The 25,946-nt window shown below is 29.7% G+C and overlaps 1 protein-coding gene and 1 long non-coding RNA gene across 2 annotated transcripts; one reads left to right on the plus strand and one right to left on the minus strand.

The window, feature by feature from the left end:
- Positions 1-5,765: 5,765 nt before the first annotated feature.
- On the minus strand, positions 5,766-6,273 carry LOC149058468 (uncharacterized). Its single transcript, XR_016190371.1, has 2 exons — positions 5,942-6,273; positions 5,766-5,876 (listed from the first exon to the last, which is right to left on the minus strand). It is a non-coding gene; the product is annotated as an uncharacterized LOC149058468 (long non-coding RNA).
- A 113-nt stretch (positions 6,274-6,386) lies between these two features.
- On the plus strand, positions 6,387-25,823 carry LOC107167826 (solute carrier organic anion transporter family member 74D-like). Its single transcript, XM_015517024.2, has 12 exons — positions 6,387-6,913; positions 21,766-21,932; positions 22,028-22,231; positions 22,329-22,628; positions 22,723-22,842; positions 22,908-23,090; positions 23,307-23,496; positions 23,573-23,717; positions 23,798-23,958; positions 24,203-24,306; positions 24,432-24,521; positions 24,615-25,823. Exons 1-12 carry the CDS (start codon positions 6,849-6,851, stop codon positions 24,929-24,931), a joined length of 2,046 nt encoding a protein of 681 aa, XP_015372510.1. The 5' UTR covers positions 6,387-6,848; the 3' UTR covers positions 24,932-25,823.
- Positions 25,824-25,946: the final 123 nt, after the last annotated feature.

Genomic DNA, 25,946 nt, shown 5'->3' on the forward strand with positions numbered 1-25,946 from the left:
GGTTGGAAATCCAATTCTAGGTAGGCAAAATGATTTCATTTGCAATACGTTGTGTTCCCAATGCTGTTTAGTTTTAATTATTATTATTATTAGATATTTTTAGCGCCTATCTAAACGTTTTTAATTTTATATGCACTTTATAGGCGGTAGTACAAAACCACTCCTGTTTTTAGTACTAAAAACTAATCATCATCAACATCGTATAATGCAATAGTTAATAGGTTGTTTGTGTCCATCAAATATATACATTCATTGAAAAAATAAATAACAATAATAACTAACAATAGCTAGGCAGGTAATTGATTTACGAGTTTATTGTGGGACCATTAAATAGAATTTGTCTAAATCCACTAAAAATAAAAGTTATTACGTTTGCAGTACGAATATGTTTATTAATCATCACTTACGTTATAGGTACCTAGCTATTTGGGTAGGTACCTACCTTTTCTCCTGCGGTTGGAGCCCCGTGATGGAGTAAAGTGGGTTGGCTTTGTGGACGACGTTGCGCTGGTCATCACGGCGTTCAATGTAGACCTCCTGGAGAACATTGGCAATCCGCGGCATTGGAGCAAGTTAACCGATGGATACGGATAAATGAATAGTAGTTTGAGCGCCGCAGAAATCTTAAGTGGTTGTCCTGACCAAAAAACGGGCGTATCAGAATCCTATCTTCACCCTAGGTAGTTACAAATCCCAGTAAAATCCTTGATAAGGACTACGAGTCCAGTAGAACACTTGGATACTTTTATGCTCATGCAGGTTGGTTACTCGGCACTCGGCAGTGGCTAGGCGGACGTTGTTCAGTGCAGTTATTTGTTTTATATTATTTGATTTAATTTTTTTCTAAAAATATTCATAATTAAGCAACTATTAATCATTTATTATTAAATTAAGTTTTTACTTTAGAGTTGAGGTAACTTATAATATCATCGGGTTATTAAAATAATTTTCATTGGAGTAAGATTTTAATCAATATTTAAGGTTATTTATTTATTTATTTTTTTTTTTTTGTAAGAGCATTTATATATTTAAATCATTAATTTTTACATTACATTGTTTTATTTATGACTAATATTTCATCTAAAATTAAAAATTAATTATAAAATTACAATACTATTATCTATATATTAAGTACCTATACATTTTTGTATTTTTTTTTTTAAGGGGGAACCCGTTTTTTTAAGGATATGTTGCTAAAAATCCCGGGTGGTCACCCATCCGAAGGCTAACAACTGCGACCCGTACGAACGCTTAGAGCGTACGACCACGCCTCACCAAGCCATATTTTTGTATTAAAATACATTATAAAAAGCTTGATAATAATTAAAAAAATTAAATTAAACAAAAAAATGAAATTTCAATAGTTTATTGGATAATTATGGTAAAAATAAAGTTTTATAAGTTTATTACTGCAGTGTGTGAAGTATTGAAAATTGAAAATTAATCATATTTGTTCAGAAACAGATTATTATTTTTTGGTGTGTTTCTATGTACATAAATCCAATTTTTAATGGATATGTACCTATTGTACCTAGGTAATCAATTAATATTTATTAGTTTATATGAATGGAGTAGAATAGCACAAGCGTATCTAACAATATTGATACGAAATTTGTCATGTCGTTTCAATCATGGCTTTCCCAACAGATGGATGACGAGTCAACGTATTGGACGCCATCCTTCACCGCCAGACGCTGTAAGGTCTCACAGACAAGGCCCTCACAAAAGAGTGTCAGAAAGTCAGAAAGACCCATGTTCATGCAAATAATTATTTCTATGTATATTAGAAATATGTTTAAAAATTAATTGTTATTTAAGAGGGACCGTTCTTATATATCAGGGCCAAAAATATGATGTGGGGGGGGGGGGTCTGCCCACGGGGCCATAGACATGAAGCGTGGATGAAGCTAAATTGGGATTTTTGTTAACGGGTAAGGTCGAATTGCTCTTGGATGAAAAAAAAGGTAATAGTCAAACTGCACTCGAGTAAAAAATAGGTGTTGATCGAACTGCACTCGGGTTAAAATAGCTTCAATTAATTTTCTTTCTCGCCTACAGGCGTACAGGACTAACAATAATTTTAATTATCGGAGTGGTTAAAAACTAGTTATTATGTATATGTATAATTTTGTTAATATAATATATTAATATACATAATATTGTATTATAAATTTGATAAAAAAATATGTAATGCTTTTCTTGAAATAATTTATTTACAAAAAATATATAATAAATCATTTATAAAATTAAAAAGTATAAAAATAATAATTTGTATGCTAATGATGCATTTTAAACAGAAAGGGAATTTAGTGTTTTAAAAATTTTAAAAATTAACTTTATTTTTTGAACATTTTTGTTCATCACACTTTTTTAAACCCGAGTGCAGTTCTACCAGTAAAGTAAAAAGTGTAATTCGACTGTCCTGGTGTTGACAGGTGGCTGCACCGCGGAATTTACTCATATTACAAGTAAGAATTTTACCAACACTCGCATATTTTGTTCCAATTATACAGACGTTACGAATGTGTTTGAAACATATTAATTTTAATCAAGAAAAACGTCTTCAATTATTAATAGTTGATTATTTTTATTGTGTAAGTAGAACAACGAAAAGACAAATAAGAAGAATTCTTATATTCGCAATCTTCACGTGGAATCGTTAAGCAACGAAAAATAAGTCTTTCAATCAAACAATTATTTTATGCCTGGCAAAGTGGCAAAACATTTTGTTACATTTGAACATTTAATACCCTAGGCAAGAGGTATTCAAACTTTTTCAGCACGCTGCTCCTTTGGGTGTTCACAATATTTTTACGGCTCCCAAATTATTATGAACAAATTGAAACAACACACGGATACAATATGGGAAATATGTTATTATAATGGATAATAATAACAATGCCTTTAGTACTAGAAATAAAACTTCAAATGGTCAAATCGTAAGATGTGTTGTTTTCATTTCCATAATGATTGCAAATAATATTTATAATAATTATACAAGACCTTGGTATGATGTTGGTTTTCGGTGCTTTGACGCGATTTCCTTTGCAAACTCTCGCGACGCCCCTGGGAGCCGCAACGCACAGTTCGAATACCTCTGCCCTAGGCAATTAAATCATTATTATATAATTAAGTAATTACACAATATGCGGTGTCTAATTTAAAAGCACAGTTACAATTCTGCATATTTTACTGCATCAGCTAACGGGACGTATCCGTTGGAATAACCCACTGACTTAGATAGGTATATAAAAACATATACAATTATGATATAACACCATAAACATTATAAACGTAGAGACTCTACAATATCTATGCGGAGATCATGCAGTTATTAAACAATATTATAAAAAAAACACAGAGTAAAACAAATATTATTCTTTCCTTTGCTTAAAATTTTAAAAGTTTATGAGGATCTATCTCTAATATTCCCTATGGGTATTATATATCTCTTATATTCCCTTAAAAGGGCGCCGTTTTTTTTTTTTGCACCGGGGCGCAAAATGTCTACATGCGGCACTGCGTAGAGTTCTAGTGTTTTGCGTCACTGGTGTAGCCCACATCGGTATTTTTGGTAAAGGACACGTCTAAAATCCAGCTATGTCACGCGCGGTCAAACAAATTGACGTTATCGAATCCCCTTAAAATATAATATAAACCTTATATATATATTAGTTAAGTAACCTGCTGGCTTCGGCCAAGTCATACATTTATTTTTGGTTTTTTTTTTCTATTTACTATTTAAGTTAACTATAATAATTATAATTTCAAGAACGTATATTGTTTTATATAATATTATAATATCTTCCGTTGCTGTTTACTGCAGGTCACAACTTGAACCATTTAAATATAAAACCTGTCTATTGTCGATGCAAATTGGTGTCCATATTTCGGCTACAAATAATTGGAGAAAAGTGCGACGTGGCAACTATTGGGAGATAGGAACAACGAACAACCATGTGAAAAAATTATATTTACTAGCTGGTTGAGTGGTAGCCGGTAATTACTTATTACATTTAGATAATATAATCTGTGTCAATGCATGCATTTTATTTGTCATATTAAATAAAAACGGGTTTAAATCTTAAATTAAAAATTTCAGTAAAACTTGGTATATTAACATTGACATAATATGAGAACTGTATAATATATCATTTTAAGCTGTAATATGCATGGCGTTTTACTACGCGTCTCATACGCCGTGTTTCCATAAAATTCGATATTTGTGCCGTAATATACATTTGTACCTTATGTTCTTGTGTGATAATCCTCCGTTTTCCATCGAAACTCCGAAGTAGTTAAAACGTTAATCTTTAATTTAACATGTTGTTTTGAAATTAGTAAATATATTAATATAGTGAAGAGATAAGATTTCTGAAAACATATTTGAGTTTATTGTCAAGTCTTCTTGAGATCAACTTTCCCACATTTTTGATATTTGTATTTTACTTCTCTAAAAATTTTAATACGACATTTTTTTAATTACTCCTTTTAATAAAACGTTTTTAGGAATTTAGAGGACAATATCAAAAATGTCGGAAAGTACTTGGTCTTTGCGGCAAATTCAAATCTGTTTTTAGAATTTTCATAATTTCATTAGATTTATTGGTATAAGTTTGGCAAAAAACACGTATAAAAATGTATGTTAAACAATGACAGAAAATCATATGTTAAAATCACCTTAATAGCGATAATATGAGTATTAAAGCTTTTGTGATATAATTATACACGATGATGGTCATCGAATCAAGTACCCGTTCCGACTTCCGGATGAAACGTCTTACAAACGTGTAACGACACAGAATATCCGGTTTCGTGATGTATGACGATGCTCCGGTACGCCAGTGCGTGTTAATTATGCTGTAAATAGTGTACTTACATGAAATTACATTCAATATTGTTGTCGTGAGGACCATACTTATCCCCGTGACTTAGGACTTGTTGTTTATACACATATGTCGTATAGGTACTCGTGTGTAGTATTGACGGGTTGCGTGTGCAAACCGCGTATTACAAGTGTAATGATATAATAGTCGATAATATCACAATATCGTTTTGTCGAGTTCGATGGCAAGCAGATAAGCTAGGATGCGTTGTACATTCGATAAAATATTATAAAGTAGGTAAGTAGGTAGTATATTTGCTACCATAATATGGTATGATCTTTACGGTATGTAACGTACTGCTCTTATGAATTTATGCGATCTGCGATCGTTTCATGACGTACAATTACAGACGTTATCATATGCTGATATGATCGTGGGGAGGAGGTAGTCTTAATTTCCTCGAAATAAAGATTTTCAAAACTATCCGTAACGCATCTGACATAAATACTTAACACTTATTTTTTCCAACACTTGTTATAAAATATATTATGTGTTCGTTATAATTAAATCCTTACCCACTCTTTTGAATAGTACCATTATAATACCTATATCATTTGACTTCAGAATATTTTTCATGCGTTTGAACTTTGAAGCCACTCTGTTTGTTGTAGATTCAAATTCTATAGCGTCCACTGTCCGCCGAGGAAGTTCAGGATGGATTTTTAAATGATTACTGGTTATCGGAGTGAGGACTAGGAAGAGTTAAATGTCGTGTGTTCAGTTCTCGGATGATAGTCAGCATCTATATCGTAATTTTTGACGTGTCACATCGGACATCAGTCATTAGCTATTATTTATAAATCAAAAGTGGTATAAAAAATACCAGAAGGGTCCAAAGACTGTTTGTAAATCAATAGTACCTATATGTCGACGCAGTAAATTCATGTAATTATTATAATTTATTATACGTATAATAAGTACTACAACTATATATAACTGCAAAAAATATAATATCTTCGGCAACGAGGAATGTGACATCCTGCCGCGATCCTGGAATAAAATATAATATGTTATGATAATTATTAGTATGCATAATATATTAATATCATTAACACCTAAGACAGCGCGTGTCCACGTCGGCATATACACAATATATAGTCGTATCATCAATTGTATCTTAATAATGGCTGCACGGCCTGTGAACGAACCTACGATGTATAACAAATATAATAGGTATAGGTATTATAATATTACAATAATTTATATCGAACGACCGCAGTCGCGTGCGATATACGCACGTAAAAATTGTTTCCAGCAACTAAAACACCGACGTATATATACAGTCGTGTGCGACCACAAACATTTGCCGCGGTTGTAGTCGTCGTCATGACGACAACACTTTCACCTGACCAGGTACGACCGAGACGAGCGTGTGTAACCCCACCACCGATATATTATTATTTTATTTATATTATACAGTCGGCGGCGGTGGCTCGTGAGTCGTGACCTCATAGCGCGCCTAGTGCCTACCGACTTGCCGCGGCGCACTCGGCCCGAACACTGTCAGTGGGCATCGCGCACGCCGTTCTCGTCCAGACGATTTAAAATATAATTTCTTATTAAGTTCTAAAATATTTAAATCGGTACCTACCCACTGCAACCGCATACCGTCAAAAGTGTGTCGTGTGTTCGATTTTTCGTTTTGCCGCGGTGGAGACGATGACGACAGCGGCGGCGACGACGACATCACAGGATACCACCGTAACAGTGTCGTATTCGGGCAACGCGACGTCGGTTCTTCATAATAATATTAATGTCGTTGTAATACCAAAACTTGGTTCGTTATTACACCACGGTGGTGTACACTGAAACGACATACGCGCGAGAGTGCACCCAGTCGTGGAAGAAGAATATTAAAACATTGCAACATAACTCGGCTGCAGTTTATTTAGTATATCATAATATTTTAATATATTATTATCAATCGGGACAGTGATCATAGTTATAGTCGACGACGATAATATGACTAATCCGTACTCTCGCCCGACAGTACAGCCGCACATTGAAGACCTGCCGTCCGATTGCGGGTGAGTTTGACGCGCGCGCAGTTTAAATAATAATTATTATTATTATATTGTAATTTGTTATGCGTATTGCGTTTCACACCGTTGGTTCTCTGATTCGACTATTTTACTGCGACGACTTTATTTTAATGCATATTATGTTTATGTATTATACTGCAGTACTACGACTACCTACTGTAGTATGTACAGCGTTGTATTTACTATAGCTATGATAATTATTAATTTTTCAAGGAGAAGGATCGTTATAATAGATTCTTCTTAAAAACAAACTACTACCTACTATTATAGGTGGGCAGTTATTAAATATTGTAAAACTACTGTAGATAAATCATTAATAGTTTTCTGAGACGTAGATGACATTTTGTGCACATGAGTCCTTTTACAACTTTTTATCTGTTCAAATTTGAATACAGCTGTACGTCACCATTTACCCAACCTCGACGAATACGGTGTATGATATCGTTTTGTAATAGTTTAATAATGACTTGCGTCTATTGTTGCAATGGCATTTGTTTTTCATCAAAAATTCAAAAAGGTGCGGTTGCCACTCGCAAGTCTGCAATATCCGTTTGATTTTAGAAGTATCGCACAATATTATATAGTATAGCAATTAGCATCTATTTTCCATAAAAATGTCAAGTTTTTTTTCAAACATATTTTATAAGTTATTACGCAAATATATATATAGAACATGTATAAGTGTATAACTACATTATTACGTAATTGGTTCGTATCGACTGAACCGAAAAGCTAGTACATTCACAAAAAATAAATTACTGCCATCTTCTATACAGTATTCTTGACATTCTCTGTAATTGAAAAGGGTGGCCAACGTATTCCGTTCTCGTGATGACGTGATGTACCTACTCTTTACTCTTTACTCGATTAATTAATCAATGTACAGTAGTATATAAGAGCATTATAAGTACCTACGTGTATCGTATTATATTTATATAGGTACCTATACCTAAAATGTCACACTGCAAACTCTACATCGATGTTCGCGATGAACTCTTCGTTTTTTGCTTATACTACTAATTAATAAGTCATGGTAATATTATTATAATGATATATCAACACTGATATTTTTGTCTTCGTGCATCGTTAACTCTAATCTTGAATATTAGATTATATTCAATTATAATTTGTGCTGTATGTAGAAATCGATACTCATTGTAGGTAGCCAAAAGCCAAATTCAACCGTTTTTAAATATGAGTGTTCAACAGTATTCGAACAATATAAGTAATTATAATTCTTCTTCTAATTTATTATCCAAAAGTGCAAGGTTTTGCTAGACGATGTCATTCTGTGCAGAATAGGAGAATTTTGTAAGGACCAAACGACTATATACATAATGTGCTAAGTATAACTATATTTAATTTAAAATTAAGTATATTTTTATTGAATCATAATTTATTGTTTTTCCATAAGTTATATTTTAATTTAAGAGTTGTTAATATTAAATAGTTGTATCATCAACATTTTAAATCATTTTAACTCTAATTTGTGGTGACATTAGATACATTTTATTTATTTGTACTACAAATTTTTGTATATAATGTAATAGATATGTGTAGTGGTAAATTAAAATTATTTATGATGTAATAGGCGTATTACTTATTTTATATACATTAATGATTCAACTGTTTAATGATAATTCATAAAATAGAAAGATGATTAAAAACGAAACCCTTTGTTCATAAATAAATATGATGATATTTGCATATTAAATGAAATATCATTATGCATGTACAATTAAAGAACCTTTTAACATATAATTGGGTGAAATAATATAATGACATTAATGATATGTGTACCTACTTATATATTTAAATATTTATTTACATATTACACATTCGTTTATAAGTCAACTTTATATAATTATTGATGAAAAGTTTTAAAATGTTGAAGTGTCGATTTAATTATCTAAATAAAGGGAATTAGTGTGATTACATCACAATTTAGACGTCATCGACTTAGTTTTCATTGGACTTTGTTTTAACTTAAAAAACCAATTTTTTTTTTTTTTTTGCTTTACGCGCCATTTAGGCGCTTCTACCAAAGTTCTCCAAAGTTCTCGATCCTCTGCATCCACAATACTTGCTCCATTGCTTAATCTCTTCAGGTCGTCTTTTACTCGGTCCAACCACCGTTGTCTTGGCCTTCCTACAGGTCGTTTTTTATTTGGTTTGTTGATGAGTACCTGTTTTATCAATTTACCCTCTGCACGCCAAACATGGCCAGCCCACTCTAACCTTTTCGACCTTAGAAAATCTTTTAAATTGGCTGTATTAAACAGACTGCTTAAGTCAGCGTTTTTTCTTCGCTCGTATACACCAGTATTCGGGTTTAATATAGGCCCATATCTTAAAAAACCAATATTTATCTTATTCTATATTCTATGATATTATATAGGATAAGAGTTTTGGTTGCTAATAATTTCAAAAAATTATCAAACTCTTTAAATTTAAATACTTCCTCATGAAAATGAAAAATCAATGAAGTAGGTTTACCTATTTATACCTATTTAGTATTTACTAATAACATATTCTATGTAAAACTTTATCTACCTATTCATTTTCGTGTACTTATATTTACTGTTAACAACTCTAAACAATATTTTTCCAAAATACAAGTAATAGGCATTTAATATATTTTATTGAGTCTATTTTATTATTTTGCAATAAATATTAGACACTATAAAATGAATATTGAGACAAACTAACTAAACTGCGTTTTTATTAATTCGTATGGATTTACACTAAGAAAATAAGAAATAAAATAATCTATTAATTTTTAAGAGAATGCTAAATCCACATGTGCTGTCTTGGAGGTTGTGTCCCCGTCTAACAAATGTCAAACATACTAAAAACTGTTTTGCGCGGGATAGAACCTCTCAGACTGTAGTGATAGCGAGGATTCCAAAGTGATATACAACTTAGTTGAGAAAATTATCTGTAAAATATCGTTTTTATTTTTTTAATATCACTTATACGAAAAAGTTCTCATTGTTTCAAAATCCATTACTTTTGCGTTTTTCAAACTTGAATAACTTTTTTCGTATAGTTCTGATATCCTAAAAATAAAAACAATATATTTCACAGTCAAAATCCTCCTTTTTATTTGACGGAAATTTCGTTTCTTATAGTTATGCCTGTAGCCTTCTTGATTAGGTTCTTGCGTAAAACAGTTTTTCCTATGTTTTACATTTGTTAGACGAAAACAACACAGCGTCTTTTTAACTCAACAATTATTAACTGATGCCAAAACTTGAACGATAAAAACGCTATGGTGATGTCTAAAAATCATTCATAAGTTAGGTTAGGACTGATCAAGACGTGCTAGTGTGTGCTTTGGCATACCGGACTGATTCAATATGTTTTCAGGGGGGCAGATGCGAGCTCTTATGGGGAGGTTATATCTCAAACATTGTCTTATTTTCTCAACCTACACAAAACAATTTATTAATAGTTATAAATGTTATAATAACTGTTTTAAAGTCACTAATTAATACTTTGTATTAGTTATTACCAAAAAGTTATTGTAAAATGTATTATTATATAAACAATTTTTCCCCCTATTAAACATGTCTGGGCACGTCACAGGGGTAGGGGACACTTAACATTTGACAATATTACATTATTACAAATTTTTTCCTAATTGCTTTTAGTTAATCATTGTATAATAATGCGATCCAATTCACTCGTGTATAATGTATAGCGTATATTATATTAGTACAGAAATCTAATAACTACATACGAGAAAATATTCTCTTTTAAAAACTCAAATAAAGTTCTGGATCAAGATTTTATGATTAATATTATGATATCTTTAGTTCCAACTCAAGATCTTGATAATAATCTGAAAAAACAATTCAATACACGATCAAGAATAATAATCAAGTACATATAGTAATAAAATCTATTCCAGTTTAATCAATTACAATTAAATAATTACAATAATTACAATAATTTACATTATTTATAGTTGACGTATATCAACTGAGCTATAAGATCGTATCTGGTATATGGGGTTCTTGGATATTATAATTATATATGTATTATATATTACGTATGTTGTATTATTAAAATAATCAAATCTATCTTTTTAATTTAATTTTCTGAATGCACCTATGTAGAGACTGTAGTGTATAGAATTTGAATATTATAGTTATAGGTACCTACCAAAATTGTAAACTTTGTATTCTTTCAATACATTTTTACAGGGATAATTTGTAATTTAAAATTATCTTTGGTTTTTATGTAAATTGGATAGGTATAGTTTAACACAAATTCATTAACAATTTTTTATTATCAGTACTAAGGTATTTACTTATCTTATAAGTTAGTAAAATATGCACCATGAAGAAGAATAGGTACTGTTGTGAAATATGCATGTTTCAGTTAAAAAAAAAAAAATTAAATGTGTGTAATTATCATAAAACCTCGCATAAAACACAATAATTATTATACATTTGTAAAGTTACTTAATGTTCAGTTATACTGTTATACATTGAAACAAACATAAAATGAGTACCATTACAGTTACCTAAGTATAACATAATTTCCAAAATATATTTAAACTGATTTATTCATGATTTTTACTATACATACATTGTGTAGGGCATTTTTAATTTAATGGATTTATAATAATGACACCCCTCTATTCTTACTCACATCGATATATTATATTAAATTGTATGCACATAAAATACATGTTTATTGTTATGGTAATGTGTTTTTAATAACCTTATTAAAATAATAGACATGCAATACCTACCTAGTTTATAATGGTCTATATTATGCTGTAGGTGATATTGGAATTTTCAGATAAATCTTAAAACCATCAAATGTTAATATTACGATTCGTAGAATTCATAATATAATTTTATATATTATGTTAAAACTATTGAAACCACCCACGGTATGTTTCTTTCAGACACATTTTATATAAATAAAACACCGACAAAAACGTCGACTAGCTATAACTATGTAGTAAATGCGTAGAACCAATTGCAAAATGTCTATATATACAGTTTACTTGCGTGCATGCATGCGTGAATAGATTTATTGATGCGATGTTCTGAATATAATAATTTCACACATGTATCGAATTACCGTGTGACATACCTATTATGACAATTTTAAAACACTTGATATTAATTTGGTTAAAAAAACACTAGACGTTCCCGTTATTTTTTCCGATGAAATTATACGCCGAGTATAGGAATGATAATTATTTCAACATTTGATTTGCAGTGATTGTAATTATCGATGATCACTGTTGATTGTAATATCGTATATCAGTTGTAGCCTGTATAGGTAGTATAAATGTAATAAATGTATAATAATGTATAAGTGCGAGCATATGTACAATGCGAATAAGCGTGCGCGACGTGGGGGTTTGACAAGCGGCGTCTGTTGCATAACTTTAATACAGATATAAATATAATATAGGTATACCCTATGGTCTATATTGTATATTGTTTACTGTATCGTGCTGTATCGTACTGTACTGTATATCGCAGTGGAGCCGAACCCTATGCAAGTGGGCCATGACCCAACATAATTTAAGACTTTACGATAGGGCTGCTTCATATTGACTACTTTTCTTTTCACGGTCCGCCATTTTTGCGGATATTAAGATATTTTTCGCCCTACTAGATTTTTAGGACTTCGGCGCCACCGCGGTATCGTATAAACGATTTTTTGCGCATCGACGGTTACCTATGTGTATGTTTTGCGCTATGACATCGGATGAATATATGTTTACAATATATAATAATATATAATACATATTTATATTTGTACGGTCGTTGGTTGACACTAATGAAACCAAAAAACGTTCTACACAATACAAATAAACTATATATTATGCACCTATTCCTTACGTACTTACGTGATACAAAAAACGAGCGGAATCTGATCAAACCTCATGAATATAGTATTTATAAATAGTATAAAACAAGTCTGTTAGCCGCTTTGTAGTAATATTTAAGTATAATGTCAAATAAAGGATTTCCTCTCACCAAAAACACTATCACTCGCTCCTTCTGCACTAGGTACCGTACTACCGTGGTATATTTGCTCAACAACATAATACTTATAATAATAAAAGTCCTTTGACGTTTTTTAAAAACAGAATATTTTCTGAAATATTTCAACGGTTTCCATTGAATTGTTTTAATTTTGTATGCAAAAATTCAGCACAAGTTCAACTTTATAATCTCTTCTAAGGAATGTCACGCACGGATATCGATCGAAAAGTAGAGAAATACGATATCATGCATATTATAATAGGTACTAACAACAATTCGCTAGTAAATAGTAATGCTATAGTATAATACATTATAATTATCATTGACAAAATATTTTTTTTCTCATTCTAGATTATAAAACCTATGTATAATATTTTTATTTTTATACGAACAAATTTTCTGTCAAACAATAGCTGTGGTTGATTAATTCCTTAAAATTAATAATACCGTTTATTGCAACACCTAGAGTTACCTTTCAGTTATCGTATTCTATAAGCTCATTATAAAAGCTCTCATATCCGATGATATTATACTATACTTATAGTAGTTTTGTGTAGGTGCCTTAATAAATGCGATGCATATGATACGTCCTATATTATAAATTAATTAAAATTATAATCAATTATTAATGTACCTATTGTCGTCGGGTGTTGTCACGTTTTTCTGTAGGTTAACTTAAACATAAACAGTATTTGTATGTCTACAAATGACTAATAATTATAGTACTTATGCAGGACTGGACTTGAGAACTATGAAACTTATTACTAACAGCCATCATAATTGCTTCTCCTTAGACCCAACATGGGTGTTATGCAAATACTTGAATACACTAAATTTACTATACAAACTAAATATACAAGGATAGTATGTGCTTTAAAAAGTCAAATTTGAATATCTTTAAAGTAATTTTTCATAAAAAAATTATGATTATTGTACGTTATACACGGCTTTTACAAAATCAATTTTAATTATCGGATGCAGAAAATGTAGAATTATTCACACATTATTAGTATCGTGGCAGTTTAAATGCATAAAACATATATTTTTGGTATTACAATCATATTAATATACCGTGTGTCCCAAAAAACAGGGGCCACTTTACCACTCATTACCATGAAAATATTTTTCAATTCTGTTTGCGGGACATTAAACTAGACTAATGGATCATAAATTTCTATGACTTACAATTTTTTTAACTCATGTATCTTGCGCATGCGCAATAAAACTTACATTTTTTTTAATGGCAACCTGTAATTTGAATATCATATTCGAGTTTATCGATTTTTTTCAAGCCATTTTGATGTATCAACTTGTGTCCTAAACCCAAAATTGATTAAACTAGAGCTATGGAGAATTAAAAAATAAATAAATTAAATTTTTTTTTTCTAACTGTAGTACGTATTTATTTTTTTTTTAAACACCATGCAACAAACAATCAAAATTATTATTATTAAATTAATTAACTATTTACTATTTATGAATTATTATCTTATTTTATTATTACACATTATGAAATTGCATATGGTCTTAATTGACCGAGACCAAAAAAGAAGAAGTGTATTTTTGTTTCCATCAGAATTACCTATAATTAAGTATCTATTAAAATAATAATGAGCATTGGTATTTCTATTTTTGTTATTTACCTACCTATACCTATTAAAATGTGGAAATTATTATAAATTTAATTTTTTAATTTTTTAAATTCTCCATAGCTCTAGTTTAGTCAATTTTGGGTTTAGGACACAAGTTGATACATCAAAATGGCTTGAAAAAAATCGATAAACCCGAATATGATATTCAAATTACAGGTTGCTATTAAAAAAAATGTACACGGTATATATATATATATATTTTAAAGTGGGTAAAAACAAATAATTAGTAATATTATTGAGGATTTTTATACTCAACTTTAGTTTTGTCGTTGGTTATAATTCTAATAACGTTTTTTGTTTAATCACCTGATTTCTTGCTACTATCTACTGAGTAGGTACTATCTAAGAAATGAAAATTTAATATTACAATTAATTATAGAATATTTTAGTTTTGTCATTGAAAATTATAAAAAGTATACGTCTATACGGTGCCGTATCTATGCCGCAAACCCGCGTATCGTACATTTAGCGGGTTTACATTAAAAAAATGTAGAGATGTGAGTATAATTCTTTTCCCATACTGCCACCATAACTTTAAATTCCGCAAGTACCCGGGGAACGAGTTTTGATATTTTACAATTTATTAAAATTATAACACCTTGCATGTTACATAATTAATTTTTTAAGTAAAATATATGAGCTCTTAGCTATTTAATTTTAACTGATAAATGTTTCTTTGAAATAAAAATAAATATGGTCAAATTGATTTTAATAACATGATATTATGAAAAAGGAAGCTTATAAAATTTTGTTTTTAAAGTTTTATATTATATAATGTACCACTATAAAGTAATAAGCGGGTATGCAGTATGCACATCATAATATTATGTGTATTTCACGCTTGCCGCCGTATACATCACTGTATTAACCAGAAGTATTGTAACATGTCGGCATGTTTACAGTAGTTAAAACCTGTGTCACTGAGTTGTTCATTAAATCCCATTCAAACATTTCAAACCACCGCCGCCAACGCCGAGTATAGTAACCTATAAGTACTTATTCAAAATATAGGCGCGTCTGTTTTCCGTTTTTATGTGGACATTGACATTAATTGTGTACAGACGCATATATGCGCTGTACTTGCATAATAATAGTTTATGTTCACAAACATAAAATATCATAACGAAACAATTTAACCAAGTGCGCGGGTGTATAGTTGTACCTTGGTTGTAGGTAGGTATACTCGTGTATACTGACTTAGTCATATAGATGGGTATAGACAATAGACTATAATAGGCGCTATCTATACTCAGTGGTATATAGTAATATCTATACTAAAGCGATGTCGGCTGTAATAGAGTATAATGCCGCAGGCACGGCGTCAGATTTTTTTTCGTAGAGTGACGGTTTAAGTCAAGTATGCATATTAATTTTTAAGAGAGCATACCAACTTTTAAAAACCAAATTTGTATTACCTGTATATGATATAATATGTATATTGTATACATATATTATAAGCATAGTTTGGTTGATAATATGAATTGATCGAATTTTGATCCGTAGTCTATATTTCATAACTACTTTCAGAAATACACCCATTTTATATAACTCTACACATTATGTATACCTATACAATATATGCTTGTTTGATAGATGATAATAGGAATTAAGAGAGACGGGACTATAAAAAATAATAAAATGGATTTAGATGTAAAAAATAAATACCATATATTTTAACTGTTGTGACAGGGATTGGCAAAAGAAGAGTGAGAATGGTTCTTGCAGCGACAATCGCAACCATTTTTCTACGATGTATATTTAATAACTTTACTTACTGATCGAAAATACCGTGTCGCAAAAGAGATTCAGAGGACGAATGAGTGCGAATACTATGTTATCAATACCTCTAACATTCGTCGGATACTTGTCATCAAGATGAGGGATGCATGTCTTTTGAAAGTATCTCCCCGAGACCCCAATTTTGGTAGTTATAGCACTGCACTCATATATAGACTTATTTAACAATAATACCATAAATCATAATAATATAGTCTCGGTGAATGAGCATTATATTATAATTTATAAGATTGTACGAAAAGTAGCGAACTATATTTGTACTAGTAGCGTACTTATTAGTTACCCATTATAAATGTATACCAAGTATACCAAGTGCACATGGAAACGTTTGGCCGACACTGGATGGCGGCCTTCGCGCACTTCCGGTTTCTCGGTCATCCGAAGACCGTTTATGAGTACAATTAAATTGTTGCCATCGTTGTCATTACTATGTACAGTATATGTATATGCTGGCCCACATAATTTTTTTTTTTTGTATAGGCACCTTTACGTGTATTCGTTATATTATTATATTTTGATGCTCGATACAAATCGCAGTCCGCGCCAAAAAAAAATAAATAAATGCATACTCACATACACTTCAATGGCGGCGCCCATCGTTGTGCGTTAAAATATATTGTGCACGTGCATGTAGTTTTCAATGTAATGTCATAGGCTCGCTTAGCTAGAACAATATTACGAAATAAATAATTATAGTCGACTATATTTGTTTTGTGAAAAAAACCTTAATAATATACTTTTGTGCATCATACGTTATTTCATATATTTTATGATTAAGTTGTCACCGTGAGTTGTGTAGGTAAAAATAATAAATATTGTATTATGTTCATTGTTTATGTACCTATATTATAATTTATATTATATAACTAATTTTATTATGTATGCCAAACACGATACATGTAGGTACCTATCTAAAATTATTGAGCCGTTGCCATCGAGATATTATATTTACCATCCATTGCAATTTAGCGTAGGTATATCTATAAAATTAATTGGAGTATAAGGAATCCCAGGAAAAAAAACCAATGGAAAAAAACCAAAGTAATAAGGTAATCACGGAATATAATTTGTATGTTAGTCTGAAACGGATTCTCAATCGAATGAACAGTTTTTATTATAATTTGAGCAATAACTTTAGTCACTTTTACTTGCCAATGGTTCAGCTAGATGCTCATGAGACATTGTAACCACAGGATTGGTTTTAAGAATTGAAGTTCTCAGAATAGCACTACAATTTAGTGGACTTTTTTGGTACATCTCCATATATAATATTTTATTCCAGCATATTTTAAAGTGTATATACCTATAACCTTTGTGATAGATCTTATCTGAACCCTTATTTGATTTAACAATTTCCATTACAATATATTAAATCCAAAACTTTGAAAAAAAACTTTGCAAGAATTAAGACACAATATAAGAACGTTATGTAGTAAAGTCACAATCAGCACAATGATCAATAGTGTATTTTTAACTGATCTTATCATATTTCCCCAATTATATATCATATTACAAAATATATAGTAGCTATATATATAAATTGGAAAAATAAATAAATATCCATATAATAAATTGAACAAAAGAATAATATATAATTGTATTATATTTAAATGTAAGCATAATAAATGTATATGATTTATAATATTGATAACAGCAAATACATAATATAATATTATTATATTATATTTTGTGATTATATTAGAATTTAATTCTCTGATTAAATTATAATTTTGGTTTTTTTTTCTATTGGTTTTTTTTATTTTGGTTTTTTTCCGAATACCTAGTATATAACGTATAAGACTTGTAACTAACTATAGTATGAGTGATAATATTTAAAATTTTAATAATGAAATAATACTAATATAGAGATTGGTAAGTTTTCTGCTTGCAATCTTTCGATATTTTTATTTTTAAATGTATAAAGAAACAGATAATAAATCGGTTACATATTTTGAATGTATTTAACTTTTTTAGTTTTTAGTTATGCAGTAATGTAAATATAATATATTAAGCAGAAATAATATGAAGCAAAAAAAATAAAAAAAATACCTGATTACAAATTAAATTTTTTTAGATGATTATGACAGTATGTTTGTAATATATAACGATAAAATGTAAATTATTAGAATGTCAAGGGATATCTATTCAAAATAAAATTCATACGTGTGCGTTTTAAGTTTTTTTTTATATCATTTCGTATGTTATTTTTTAATGTATCTGCACATAGTCGCAAAATTAAACTGATTAAATTTGACAATAGATTGTTTTTGATTAGTTTCTAGAGTAGAGAGTATATTATATAACTACAAACTACAAAGTATACCTACACTTAATAACTTTAATACTTTTAATACCATTTTTATATAGACACAATTGTTTATAGTTTACTATTATAATTCACAAGTTTGAAGTTAAAAAATAATATTCTAGTAGAAATAAGTTAAAATTTAGATAAGATTTTATAAACATATTTCTATTTCACAATTAATTTTAATTAAATTAATAGGTATGTTAATTTAAATTTTAAACTAACAAAATTAATAAGAAGAACTAAATAAGAAAAATATAATACAATAATTATACCTATATTTACTGTATTCAGTATTTTATTCAAATTTTATTACTATCGAAAATAAATATTTAAAATTGTGGTTTAGTGTATTGATTACAAGTCTAATTTTTATTTTGTCAATTTTAAATTAATTGAATATTGTACATTTTTATTGTTTAATCTAAAACTTAAAGCTAATTTTACGTAATGATAAGTCTCATTACCTAGTTATTATTTATTAGTATTTGTTGAAAAGCTGAAGAACCGGTTAAAATATTTATATGAGTTAATTTATTCAAAATAAGTTTTTTTTACCATAATCTTTTGCTATATGAATATGTATACCTACTTTAAAGTGTTGCTTAGCCAAATATTAGATTATAGTATAATTATACTTATAAATTCCCACGATTTAACTAAACTTCAAAGTTTCATATTTATTTTTGATGGCGACTCATGGTTCATTTATTTTCATATTTATTACTATATCATGTTTTAATGTTCATCTTAATATGTTTTAAATGTTTACCTTTAAAATGTGTAAGTAGAGCACGGATATTGTAGTAGTACAAAAAATAGAATAAAATATTACTGTAATTGTGCAAAATACAAAAAATTGCTTTAAAAAATAACAATGTTTTGTTATAAATGTATTTAATTATATAATTGTTAATAATTTTTTAGTATAATATATTATTTTTTAATTTATAGAATGACATTGTATACTTTTAATAAATGTTAAGTAAAAAATCATTTAAACTTATTTTCATCTTTCATTATTCTTCAACAATGTTTAAATTCTTCAACAAAAAACATTTTACATTGTATTTTAACTATCTAAATTACGACTATAAAGACTTAAAAATATTGAAATGGACTAAAAGTTTCAAATAATCATATTCACAAGTTCATCGATTTAGAGAATAAGAAAAAATAAAAATAAAATCAATAGTTCTAAATAGATTCAACAAAATTGCAATATAATTGAAAAAATCATGCTCTATACATATTATGTTATACAACTAATTTATTTTCCAATTTTTATAAATAATCTATTGGATTTAGATTAAATTATTACGTTGTCAGAAGAAAGGATGCCAAATATTTCAGTCCATCAGAAAATAAAATGAATTATTTACATATGTTGACCTAAAGGAAAAAAATGTCAAAGAAAATATGGTATAAAAACACATGGTGCCACCAACTTATTGGAATGGCAATTGATGAAAGAGTGGTGGCGTTCACTTAATGCATCCAAGAACCTTTTTGACCAGTTTTTTTAAGATATGGAAGAAAATTCTTTAATGTAATAATGCCCAGATGCCCAGACAACACCTACAATTTACAGATTGCGGGGTAGAAAATTGTAGATAACATACATCGCCAACAAATAATTGTGGTAGATACATTTTTCATGTAGATAGCATACGACGCGAGTTCCAAATATAGTAAAAAGCTCACGAGGACGTCTAAATAATCCTCTTACTCTTAAATTTTATACCAGATCAATTCACTATAATTCTTAAACTAACGGAACTAAACGTCATTTTCTGAGCGTAAAATTTGGCCGGTATGTTACCCACTTGTAAGACAGAGATAAAATATGCGCGGATATACCTAACGTCTTTTTAATAAGTTGTACTATGATGTAAAAAAGCGAGATATCCTGATAGATCACTTTATAATACAAGCAATGAAAATTCGTAGACACTTTTTTGTGGAGGTGGGGGCAAAAATATTTAAAAAATAAATTTTTAGAGAAAAATCTTAACTATAGTAGGTATATTATTAATAAAATTATACCATATAGGTAAGGTATAAAATGTACGAATTTTACAAAAATATATAAAATATAAAATAAATGATACAGTCCAAAAGTATGTTGATTACCAGGGCTAGGATTTGTATGCAATAAAAAATTGTAAAAAATGCATTTTATTTACCAAAATATGCAAAAATATGCATTTTAATTTCCATCTTAGATTTTATATTGACCGACATACTTTTATTAAATGTGTTTATCTTTCTCCGTCAAACTATTCAATCTTTAATAGCATACCTATTGGCTATTGTACCATAGGATTGTATTTATAAAAATAAAATTTGTGTTTGACAAAAAAACAAAGTTTTATACTTTAATCAGTAGAGCTAGAATTAAATATGAAATATTAATAAATATATATATTTTTTTTTTAATTTGCATTTTATTAAAAAATAATTATTGCAAAGCGATTACAAAAAATATTAATATTAAATTATAAATATTAATTACGAAATATACTATAAAACATGCATTTTTCGCATTCTTATAGTCGAAATATGCAACAATATTAATTTTATTCAATATATGCATTAATATGCATTTTATCCAAAATATGCCAAAACATGCAAAATAAAAACACCACCATTTATCTCATCATGTGGTGATTCGTGGACTTTACTGACAAAATCAATAATCAGAAGTCGCAAAAAAAACATGCTGTTGCATACAAATCCTAGCCTTGTTGATTACTAATTAGTTATTCAAACGGTACTTCACATAAAATGATTTTCTAGGTTTTTCCACAACATACGATTTTTCAATTTATATATATTCGATGATATCGCTGTTATTATCACCGCGTAAAAATAATACATATCCTAAAAACTATAATAACTATACTCTATAGTAAGTTTACAGAACTATTTAAAATTGTCAGAGAATTGTGTTTAATAAAAAATATATATATTTTTACAAACGCAGAACAGTTTCATCGATATTTTATAATGTTTAAGCAATTTTTTATTGTGTATCATAAATATTATATATTTCTACAGGTTGCAATGGCTAGGATATTCGTTATGTCGGTCTTGGATTAGATGCGCAACAGCTGGAAAATATTTGACTACCATAACACTGTTTGTTTTTTTCCAAACAGCATCGCAGAGATACTTTTTTTCGACGTTAGAATCGAGAAGTTATAATATACCTAAAGATATATCAAGTACGTATAATAAACAATACCTAACTATATGCAAAAGCTACGGATTTCTTATTGATTATTTTACTATATTTACGTGGGTTTTTTTTAAAATCTAGATTGGCTGTGGATTCTCAGTGGATTTGTTCATTTGACGCTGTCAACCTTCATTGGATACCGAGGGGGTAAACGCAACAAGAATTCATGGATTGCATTTTTTGGGATTCTGCAAGGAATTTTGGCTGTCTTACTGGCGATGATCAACGCGTCCGATCATTACAGCTTTCAACGACCTTCAGCTTTAATTTTGGCTACATTAGGAGGTAATATAATAACGAACGTATACTATGATGAAACGAATTATTAAATATTTAAATCAACTTAACACGAACCCTAAAAATATGTTCTCATCCTATATAGATACTCCATTATGCGACTCTATTCACGGCGCTCACATAAAGGAACCATACATCCCGTTTCACTTGGTGAAAACTACAGTATTATTCTTGCTCCAAGTCACCATGTCACTAGGAAGCACAGCTCTATTGGCTCTTGGTCTTGGTCTACTTGACGAATCAGTAGCCCCAACTAAAATACCGGCTTGCATAGGTGTTGTCATCGGTTCGTCACTGTTGGGACTTCAGACGGGGTTGATGGTGGGGAAATTTGCATTCCACGTGAGCGCGGAGTTCAACTTGGCCGGTGACGTCGTGTGGCTTAGTAAGTCTCCAATACATTGTGCGCATTATATCACATACATCGATTTGAACTCCATAGTGACTATCGTATAAAAACCTGTTATTTATTTCAACAGTTATTGGTTTGATACTGATTGTTGTATCTTTTATCGTGGCTCTATATCCAAGCAGACTGGTCACGAGCCGTGCTTCAACGTTAATACGCAATAGCCCAATTTATCGAAACAACAGATACGGTATACGCAATACATTGTAATTTTTGCCGAACTCCGGTATTAACTTGTTCCGTATATTTTAATAGATTTCAGGAGCACGCTAGGAAGAATTTTCAGTAACAAGTTAATTTTATCCAATATTGCAGCCATCGCTTGTGTGTACACAGTATTAATCAATATGTTGTACGAAGAACCTAATTATATGGAGTCAGTGTTTTTCGTGCCCAAACACACAACGGATGCAACTGATCAAAATACCATAATCATAGGTTTGTAAACTTATATCTGACAATATTTATTCATAAAATTATAATAAAAGCGATAATGTACCTATTCGTTCTTAATAATATTGTTATCTTATTATTTTTAGTGATTTATGGAATAATAAAATTGTATTCTAGAATTGCGTTAACTTCGTAATGGTCCAAACACGCTATGTATATGTAATATTATAATAATAATTGTGTAACGTGTTTATATTTTAGATTTTTTGAGATATCCTTTGGCAGCTGTTTGCGTGTTTTTATCTGGCGTGTTAATATGCATTACACAGCCAAGGGCTACATTGTTAGCCGCTTGGAACATTGGCATAATTTGTGTTGTGACTATATTAGTTTTCACTAGTATGTTTCTTCGATGTTCCAAAATACAAGTACACAATCAAATAACACACAAGTAAGAATCGGCTTGAAAACTAAAGAAAAAATTATCGCCAGTAAAACTTACGAGTGTTTCTTGTTATTCAATAAAGGTCCGATTTAAATGAATTTTGCAATAAGGATTGCAATTGTCCAGACAATATTCCATTTGAACCGGTTTGTTCGTCCAACAGTCATATTGTCTATTATTCACCCTGTCACGCTGGCTGCAGGACCCAGGATCTGTATTCGAGACAGGTGTGCATAATTAAATCATAATTCATATTAACAAACGCACGAAATTAAAAAATAAATTGTACAATCTGTTCGTATCGCAGGAGTACGTGGGGTGTGCTTGCGTCCAAACTGAATCCGCCAGCAAACGCGCTTGTTATGATCATAATTGCCACCAAATGAACGTCGGGTATCAATCAATTTCAGTATTGATTCTGTCGTTATTAGGGACGTGTATAGTTGGAACAATCATTTTACTTCTAAGGTAATACACTAATAATACAGATAAATGTATAGGTATACTTTGTATGTAAACTATAGAATTAGTGGTCTATTTAACGTGCCTAAATTAATTTATTTAAGTCAACTTTTGTGTTTAGTAGTTATTGTTATTTGGCATTTTGGCAGTATTATAATAGTTATTAAATAATATTTTATGTACTTAGCACGCGTACCCGTCAACGGGATTTTAATTTGTTATCCCACTGATTTCGCCTTTACGATTTTAGAAGCGTCGAACCTGATGATCGTACCACAGCTTTGGGATTCGCAGTGACTTCCATTTGTTTGATGGGACATGTTCCTGGAAAAATACTCTACCTATTTATTGGACGTATGTAATAAATTATGAATCTACAAACTATTTTACTTTTACATAATATACTTGATTTTATGTTATTCTAAAAGTAAACACAACATAATAATATTATATAGACAATTGAACTGTTTATTTTTCAGATGTAACTTGTATTTTGTATGACAGTAACGATCAGTGCCGATTAAATGGTGCGGCAACGTTTTCCACCTATCTTAGTCTGTCGAATATATGTAAGCGTAACCTACTATTATGATACAACTGTGGCATGTAAATTGCAATGATTGTTAATATATTTTAATTCGTGCACATAAACTTGTTCGCAGGTATACTCATGACGTCAGCAGCGCTTTATGCATGCGTGTGCTTAATGTCAAGGCCAATACGTCCATACGGAACTTCGGATTCTGTGAAAAAATTTATCGTTAGCTCAGTATCGAGTCCGTTAAGTCCATTAACTCCACCTGGGTTTGAAGAACGAGCGCCCACGCCAACCAGAAAGCCGCCGAAGAGAAGACCGTCTGATTTAACGTTTTCTGCTTCGAACACCAATATTGATTTTACCAGACATACGGACGACTATTCGCCTAGGAGTCCCGGAACAACGCTCAGAGAAGGAGGGGTCTTAACTACATTACTGTAAACTTTTATAAAATATTGTATACCCGTGAACTAAGAAGGATATATTATGTGATCTAAATATCCTATGATTCAGGTCGATGAATTTATTATATATACATTATACATATATACCTAATACCTATACATTATACAGCTACAGAAGTGTTCAATGACTTATTATTATACCTATATAATATTATAATATATGTGCTTCATTAAGCGAATACAAAATTAAAATTAGACACGCCATACTATTTAATTTGATAGTGTATTACGTACCAATCTAGTCTATGGCTTAGGCTATGTAATGGAGGATATATTTTGGTCCTTACTCCTAATATATTAAACTTAATAATGTTACATAACTGTGTTTGTAAAACAATTATAAACATAACGAATATTTTATATACGTACTGATCTAATGAAAAGTTGTATTAATGGTATGAGAATAATCAAATCTAATTATAATTTTAAATTATAATGGTTTACCTAAAGTAGAATGATTAACTAAGTAGTAATATCGGTAATGTATAATATTTATGGTTTTAATTAATAAATTACGATTTTAATTGTACTCAAAGTTGTTTAATTTGTAAAGACTAATGATTGACATATTTTGGTGTTAACCACTGCAGGTATTTGTGTGAATATATGTTTATTTATTATGTTTTTTATACATTATAATGTATCATTAATTTTATTTCGTTTTAAGTTAAACCCTTAAAATAGTTACAAAATAAATAAAAATTTTCATCGTTAAATGCTATTATGAATTCATATGACTAGCCGACTAACCATAATTTATGATGTATAAACTTAAATTTTGGCTGTATTGTTAAAATCAACCATAAAAATAATTAATAATATTATTGTTAATAATTTGTATTTACTAAATATAAGGTTATTAATTCATATTGAATTATAATTTATGACTAATGCCTAATTGACGAATGTTTTTGTTAAATTAACAATCATTTATTTTAAATTAGGTAGATTATAAATGCAAAAGTATATAGTAATGTTTAAAGTTTTTCAAG

The sequence above is a fragment of the Diuraphis noxia genome, unplaced genomic scaffold, assembly GCF_037042655.1.
Source record: "Diuraphis noxia isolate RWA-SAM2 unplaced genomic scaffold, SU_Dnox_SAM2 contig0002, whole genome shotgun sequence".
NCBI classification, from domain to species: Eukaryota; Metazoa; Arthropoda; class Insecta; order Hemiptera; family Aphididae; genus Diuraphis; species Diuraphis noxia.